This window comes from Echinococcus granulosus, assembly GCF_000524195.1.
Source record: "Echinococcus granulosus chromosome Unknown EG_S00037, whole genome shotgun sequence".
In the NCBI taxonomy this organism is placed as follows: domain Eukaryota; kingdom Metazoa; phylum Platyhelminthes; class Cestoda; order Cyclophyllidea; family Taeniidae; genus Echinococcus; species Echinococcus granulosus.
In genome coordinates, this window is record NW_020170417.1 from 76,569 (window position 1) to 84,750 (window position 8,182).

At 43.7% G+C, this 8,182-nt stretch overlaps 2 protein-coding genes across 2 annotated transcripts; one reads left to right on the forward strand and one right to left on the reverse strand. All coding sequences in view use genetic code 11, as the record gives it.

Annotated features, from left to right (window-relative positions):
- Positions 1-33: 33 nt before the first annotated feature.
- Positions 34-5,208, reverse strand: EGR_05212 (Negative elongation factor E; the record flags this gene model as incomplete). Its single annotated transcript, XM_024494461.1, has 9 exons — positions 34-167; positions 3,883-4,006; positions 4,071-4,122; positions 4,353-4,668; positions 4,709-4,852; positions 4,887-4,956; positions 4,985-5,061; positions 5,091-5,131; positions 5,156-5,208. 9 exons carry the CDS (start codon positions 5,206-5,208, stop codon positions 34-36), a joined length of 1,011 nt encoding a protein of 336 aa, XP_024351082.1.
- Positions 5,209-7,063: 1,855 nt separating this feature from the next.
- Positions 7,064-7,645, forward strand: EGR_05213 (Retrovirus-related Pol polyprotein; the record flags this gene model as incomplete). Its single annotated transcript, XM_024494462.1, has 2 exons — positions 7,064-7,351; positions 7,382-7,645. The coding sequence occupies 2 exons, from the start codon at positions 7,064-7,066 to the stop codon at positions 7,643-7,645; spliced, it is 552 nt and encodes a 183-aa protein (XP_024351083.1).
- Positions 7,646-8,182: the final 537 nt, after the last annotated feature.

The following is an 8,182-nucleotide window of genomic DNA, read 5'->3' on the forward strand; positions in this document are numbered from 1 at the left end:
ACACACAGAAGAGAAGAGAAAGAGAACACGGCGTCAGTAATCGACGTCGGAGTAGTTAACGAGGTTTCGATTCGATGTGGAGAGGGAGGAGGAAGGCGAGGCCTTATCACCGCGACTGGGAGGTGATTGGGAGGCCATTCGTGGTAGTGCGTTGGCGTTTCCTCCCCCTGAAACGAGTGGAAAACAGCGAAAGGTGTATAATGTGTTCCCTAAGAGACCGCAACAACTGGCTGCACTACATCGTGTCGCAAATGAATCGGCTAAGTGGGAACCAATAAAGCAAATACAGGATGTTCCTGTTCTGAGAATCAGTTGGATCTATCAGTCCGTCAGATCGAATATTGGCATCCTACCAGAGCGATAAAGCATCTGGTATGCGGTGGTCGATGTCCTTTTGAGAGACTACGGAAAGAATATCAAGATACCTAAGCCCAACATTGTGGTGAGGCAATATTTGCCCTATTCGTGCATTAACCTACACGAGCTCTTCATTCTCACTAGATCTATGCCGATATGCCTGACTGTGCCTTCAGAAGGGAACCTGCGTACTTGTCATGTAAGAGGGTGAAATGAGACAGTACTACGTATCCACCGCTAACCGAATCAGGGCATCCTCGTCCACCTAACTAAACCGGGGCAAGTTTCTGGAGGTAAGATGTAAATGGAAATCCAATGCTATAATTGAAGTACGGTTAGATTCCTCGAAATCTCTCGATTCTCTACTCAAAGTGTGGATCTGAAGGATGAATTTCTTAACACAACCCTAAAACCATAAAAAGAACTTAGCTTTGAAGGCGGTGACTTTCAATCACTTTAAACAGTACCTAAGGTTGATGGCATGAGCGATATCAGAGCGTCCTGGCCATGGGTATAAGCGAAACCTCAAAAGTGGTCGGCTTGATAGTTATCCTTTGCCATCTCACTTTAAGTAATTTACTTAAAATTCGAATAACAACTCCAGACTGGCGTATGTAAACTGATTTACCTCAAAAACAAGGATGTATTGAGTAACCACCTGTCAACAGGCTTTTATAGACAGCAATATCCTTTCTAAGGTTTTTAATGCTGTAGTTTTTTTTCCTTCTAAAGTAACATTGTTAGTCTTTTGGATAAATTGAAGCATAAATTCAGGAGTGAAATAACTTAGGAAAGCGGGATAATCATGTTAAAATTGGCAATTTTTTGAGCAACCGATTGACAACGAGACGAAAAGTGAAAACAGGTCCACGTCAAAAACTCGTAGAAAATTCACCACTTTATATATATAAATTTAGGGGAAACATTAACTTTGCCTCAAGATCATGGGGGGTTGCGCTAAGCTAAAATTAGCTGAGTGGGATGCAGTGCATGCGCAAAAAGTTGACAGCAGAAGAAGGAAATATGACATCCGACCTAAGATAGGGAGTAAAACAAGCAAGAACCCGTATCCCAAAAAATGAGTTCAACTGAGCGAGGTTATCCAATGGGTAAAGGCAGGATTCCCTTAAGAGGTCAAACATAGCCCTCGAATGGCTTAAACCCCACCTTGAACGGGGAGAGGTCTGATCAGCTTTCCCAGTTTATCCAAGAACTCACTAGATAAATAGAGAACGTGAAACTGGGTCCTCGAATTTGGAACCATACATATAGAACATACAGATAATAGTATAAAGCAGCAAAGAACATTTCACGCATTTGTGATTCCGGGCCCAGATAAGAATGTCTCAAAATGTAAGCAGTGCCAGGAATCATGTCTGTTTCGCCCATGTTTGATGATATGCAAGTAGGCGCAGATAGGATTATAGTAAGGAGCAACAACCACCTACAACTCGCTCATTTTCAATTACTAATCATTTGTAAAGTAAATTTACCTTCAAGTAGGCAGTAAACAATTTTTTCATATGCAGTTTACAAAAAAGGATCATTTGTGAGAATCAAACGGACCAATTCGGCAAGTCAAATTATAAATGGAACTTCATTTCAACCGGAGTTCGGTGAACAAATAATTAGCCCCTTCTCGAAGTGTCAAGAATTTACAAAAGTAAGTTACAAAAACAATAACATAATATTGATCACAAAAGCATTAAAATGGAAAATTATTTCATTTAAAACCCCAAAATTGCTGATGACATATGAGAGTAAAAAAGGCTCATTGGCGAAAAAACCCACAAATCAGTGTCCTTTTGTAACAGGCGATTCAATGGGCTTACAATAAATTAAAACCAAAGCAGTTCATTGGTAGATGGATGAATATCAAGCATTTCAGTAGCTTTAAAGGGTTCATTGTGAATTCAAACCACAGAATGCGCGACTTCAAAGAAGACAAATCAATACTCCCCTCCACCACGTGAAAAGGCAAGTCCACGCAACGAAAGGCCGAGACTCGGGGCGTGAGGGAGGAGAGCGAGGGAGAAGAGGAGTAGAGGCGTAAACCAAAAAAACACGATGTTACACAGAGGTCATGAGCCATTCCCCACTGGCTACCAAATCAAACGGAACATGGAGAGCCATGTGGTGCCAGCACACATTCACACCAACGAGGTGGAGCAGCCATGGATTGACTTTTTCGCCGCCAACGCACTCAGCTCACCCCGGAGCTACGCGTGTCTACCCCTGACCTCACATCGCCACATTCTCCCCACTGTCTCCCAGGCGATGCTGCGCCACGAGGCTCATTGGGTAGAAAAATACATGCGCTGTCGACGCAGCCGCAACGCCTCCGCCGAAATCTGTCCCGTCAACACCGTGGGCGGTCCATGGTGTGAAGAGCGCTACTCGGCGTACGGGCACATACGCCAGCGAGACACCAACCGCCAACTTGGACGAGTGATGCAAACGGTAGCACGCGACGGTATGGAGTTTGTCAGTCCCCTTGAGCCCAATCCCCCCACCCGCCCGGTGGTGGCGCAGGAGTGTCGGGCGGATAAAAGTTTTAAGATTCCTCCAGGGTTCTCAAGGGTATTGTTACGTGCCTCGGACGGATATAGTGCCGATTGCCGTCCCTGCAAAGTTATTGATCTGCCCAGGCCAGAGGAGTACAGTGGAAGATTATTGTACTAGTACTGCTTGGTTAATTTCGGGTGTATCATCCATCTCTATCTTTCTGTGCCATCGAGGTGATGATGGAAATTGTGAGCAATCAGTTGAGCCAAAAATTATTATCCTTCTCTTGGTTCCCTCTTTTGTTCCATTGTGGAATTGAGATGTGAGCCAGATGATCGACATTAAATCAGAGGGAGGCGGAGTATTCCAAGGGGTTGAGACGGTTCCCCTCCATTGCAGCATCAAAGTAGGCGTGATTGTAAGTGAGGAACAACCATTAACTCTTTCCTAAATAAACCAAGCCTTCTAATGCCACGTCGTAAAGGTGTAAATGAAGGATTCACATTTGCTATCAAAAGTTAAGACGGAGGAGAGTTGAAGTGACTCTACAAAAAATAAGGGGATTTAAAAGTTGCAAAGAAATGAGAAAATGCGCAACACCTTCGGAAGTTTGGAAGGACTTAATTATTAAAAAGCCCTGGTTCCCAGAGCTTCATTCAGATGCCTGATTCCAGTAATTTCTATAAATACAGGCAGAGCACACCGGCAAGCTTACGAATCGACACCAAAGATTTAACATCACTGGAAATGCTGACAAGTTAACTTAGGACTAATTCCTCTGTTAGGGTGTAAGTTTTCTTACAAATGGGGGCAATGAAATTAGGAGGATGAAGAGTAGAAGACAGGAAGTACAAAAATGGAAAGGTAAGGCCAGATTATCAGCCATTGATTCTAATGGATTTTTGGTTAATGAATTCGACCAAAATATGATTGAATGACAAGCTAGACAACTAATTTCCTCTGAAACACCAGAAACAGAAATATCGATTTGGTTTGAAAATATAAAAAGGAAATACATACCTCGAGGTATAGGTCTAGGAGATGAGCGCTCCAAGTTATCCTCGAAATTAACATCATGGGCACGATGCTGGCGTCGGGCATAATTTACGCGCAAGCGATGATTGTTATATCTCGTCCGATCCAGCTAAAGTAAAAAAAGGAATATCACCGCTTTGAAAAAGGGAGATTAAAAAGCGAAAAAAACCTACCATAAGAGCCTTCTCGGCCATATCAGGTGACTTTAGAGTAACAAATCCATAGCTGGAATAAAAAAGAAAAGTAAATGACAGTCCTACTAGAACACAACACCTTTAATGTCGTCCATTACACAAACGATCGCACTAACAAGGTGACTAAATGAACCACCGTTGGAGCCGACATCCTGCATCGATTTCATTGTCCATTCATTATAAGATACGGGGCAAACAGTTGACGTAGGCACGTTATTTACTTGTGATATAAGTGGCCAAAGTGTTAGGAAGAAGTCTCACCACTTTTTTTCGTCAACTCGGATGTTCAAAATGGGTCCATAGGGTTCCAGGATTTCACGCACGTTAGCCTCGTTGATGTCGTTGAAGCTGATGTAGATGGTAGATCCGCCTGTAGGCCTCCGACCTTCACCCTCGAAGTCGGGTAAACCGGGCTTGTGTAAAGACATTCGTTTACCAAAGTCATTTCGACTGTCCTGTGGAGCGTCGTGAAGAGGTGTTGACGGTTTCTGCTTGTTCGTGGGTGAAATAGTCGGATTGACTCGCTCACCGGCAACAAAGTTGTCATAGAGGCTAGGCTTTCTACCCTTTCCAGGCTCTAATATGTGCTTTGATAAGAGTGGAATCCTTCCACAGACCTGAAATATCCTCCGAATCGCCACCCTCCGATTCCTTCAACTTTCGCTTAAAGACGTGACGTTCATTCCCTGTGTCGAATGATATTGCTCCAGACTTTAACAATTTCATTGCTTCCTCCTTCGCTTGCTCTGTAGTTCTGGAAGCTATCACGCATAAAAGAACCGCTAGACAACTTACACTTTGTCTGTGATTCAGGTTTAACACGTTGCGAAACCAATTCCTGGTTCAAATCACTAAGGAGTTTTTTCTGCAGGCTATAAGAAAGTGTGCTTTACTGCCTGTTTTAATAACTTCATTTCGTTCCGCAAAGCAATTTCTTCTTCAGACAGCTGATTGCACATTTGGGGCAGGACTGGGAAAATAAGATTAACGCATGCTTACATGAGCTAAATCCCTCATCATCAAAGCCGTTGTTGCTAAGACTAAATTTGAGCAAAAAGAGCTACCTTATGTCATCCTGTGAGTCTTCGTGTAAACTAGGATCCCTAGTTTTACTCATACCAAAAAAGACCAGCCAGACTGAAAAATCCGCATGGCGTTGCATGGGTTAAAACGAATCCTACAGTAAAACTTAGCGCAGAAATGATAAGGTCGAAAAATCTTTTAGGCAAATAAAAGCTTGAAGTCTTAGAAAATGCATATAAATACGCAATTGTCGCCCTAATATTCACGATTTTTGCACCATTTGCTGTTTTGTATTCGCTAATAACAGCATTATTGAAATACCTATGTTGCCCAACATGTGCTTTTCAGAGAGGATGTAGGATGCGAATCAAAGCTTGTGACTGAGAGGCAGTCAACACTTAATAACCCATGGAAAAGCTCCGTGCCCAAACCTTCCAAACTTGTACCCACTCCCCCTCCTCCTTTGCACTACAACTATGACACTGGTGGCAACGCCAGAGGATACCCCCTTTCAGAGACGGTTTAAACTTCAATAAGCTGCTCAAAACGGCAAAAATGAATCTCTATCTCTGTCATTAGTGCCGAACAATGTCCTTAATCCTCCGCTCAATCGACGCCCCCATTTCCTATGATACCGACACTGATCAACTCGTCATCAATCGGGAAGAGCAACTCCTAACATTTAGCTCCCTCCTTTGCTTTCAAAAGGGTGAAGAGGACGACCTTTAACATCTAGTTTAATGTGCATTCAGTGGCTATCCCCCAATCAAGGTCGATAACTGGAAAACGGCCCAGTTTAGACACGGAGTCCTACCCATCGCTGTGTTAGAGAAGCTCTGCAACATTAAGGCCAACTCTCTTGGTCAACTGGTCAAGCTTGCAGCCAAGAAGCGGTGGGGACTCTAGGTGACTCCTACCTACTAGAAGCCCTAAAGCTGGTCTAATTCAACACCCTCGCATCGTGCCTCTCCGCGCTATGCCCCTAAACCAGATGAGCCTTCCTTTTATTATTCCTGTCTGATTCCAAATGGCTCCCATTCTTATATGCAGGTTCCTGCAGTTTCTTCTCGACTCTGGCGCAGTTACGCCACTGGTAAACCTTCAAGCCTTCCCTACCCTTTGTAGCAGGATTAAGCTCCTCTCCCCTTCTGCAAAATTGTGTTCAGCAGAAATAAGGGAGATGCTAGTTAAAGGAGAGACATCATTAAACGTCTGCATAGGGAAGGAAACATGGATAGTGAAATCACTCACACGTCCAAAACTCGCTTGAGACGTAATACTTGGTGCCAATTTCCTACACCACACCAGAGCAGCCCTAAATTCTGCAGAAGGAACCTTCTCCACTCACCGTGTCACTGAAGCCAATGCAGAAACTTTTCTACCGGAAGATGATGCAGATGATACCTGCATTGCTCCTTTAGAAGCTGCGGCCATTCCCATAAACAATCTAAATGATCCACGTTTCTGGTGACGAGAGAAAAAACTCCATAAGCTCCTACTTAAGTATGTGAACATCTTCTCATGGCAAGTTACAAGACTAAGACTTGCAAATATCGGCAAGCATACGATTGATATCGACAAAGCTAGACCCATCTGGTAACCACTTAGACTTTTTCCACCACCTCTGCCAGAGGAAGTGAACCATCTGGTCAAAAATGCTTCGAGACGAGGTCATAAAGCCGTCCAAGTAAACGTGGGCCTCTCCGATCACGCTGGTAAAGAAGAATGATGGTAGCCTACGGTTATGCATTGACTATAGGAAGTTGAACGCCTTATAAAGGATGCGTTCCCCTTACCCCACACTAACGACTCAATGGACTCCTTAGATGGGTTGCGGTGGTTCTCCACCCTAGACTTGAAGTCTGGATATTGGCGAGTGAATGTGGCAGAAGCAGACAAAGCAAAGACAGCTTTTATATTACTAAATGGGCTTCATAAAATTCCAAACGATGCCCCTTCGCCTCTGTAACGCAGCTGCTACTTTCCAACGCCTGATACAAACAGCTCTAATCGGCCTATTCTTAAAGCATTGCATAATTTATCTGGACGATATTCCCGTTTTTGGTGGAGATATTCGAGAGCATAACGTCAACCTGAAACTAGTTCTGAATCGTCTACGAGACACCGAGTTAATCTTGAACCCGAAGAAGTGCTGTTTCCTGCAACGCTCGACCACCTTCCTGGGACATTCAGTCTTGTCAGATGGGATGGCAGTCACCGAAGACCGTGCTAAACAAGTGAGGACATGACCTACACTAACCAACCAGACAGAGCTCCTCAGTTTCCTAGGTTTGCCAAATTACTACCGACGTTCCATTAAAGGTTTCGCTAAGATCGCCAGCCCGCTGCATAAATTAACCGAAAAGCAGGCGAGGGAGAATTTCAAGTGGGAGAAAGGGGATGATAGGGCGTTTAAAGAACTGGAGCGAATGCCCCGCTCCGCGTTGATTCTAGCGCTACCAAACTTCGAATCGAGCGCCCCACCGTTTGTACTGGACACGGGCGACGCGGCCAAGGGCGGTATACTCTAACAGAGGGACAAAAAAGGAAGGGAAAACGTTACTGCCTATGCGAGTACAAGGCCCGATAAAAAAATGAGACAGAAAAATGCGACGCAACGTGAGCTGTTCGCCATCTACTTAAGGGTTCGACACTGCAGACGTTACCCGATAGCGAGGAAGTTCATTGTTAGAAATGACCATCAGGCACTCACCTGATTTAAAACAATGAAGGAGGTCGATCGTTCAGTTGCACTCTGGTACGAAGAACTGCAGCAGTATGATTTTACAGTCCAAATGAAAAATTTTGCAAGATATTTTAAATAGTAACTTGTTGCTTAGCTTCTAATTATGATTTTATTACTCGTGCATATTACTTATTAAGCATTATAGGAACCATTTCCTCTATTCTGCGACATATAAGTAGCTTTTAAAAAGCGATAAACTGCGCAAAAATCCAATTAAGCAAAATCTAAAATTTCAGACTCACATTGAATTGTAATTGAAAATTGCATCCAGTGGCACGGGGTAATTACTTCTCAAATCCATTGTAATACGCTAGCGGTTTAT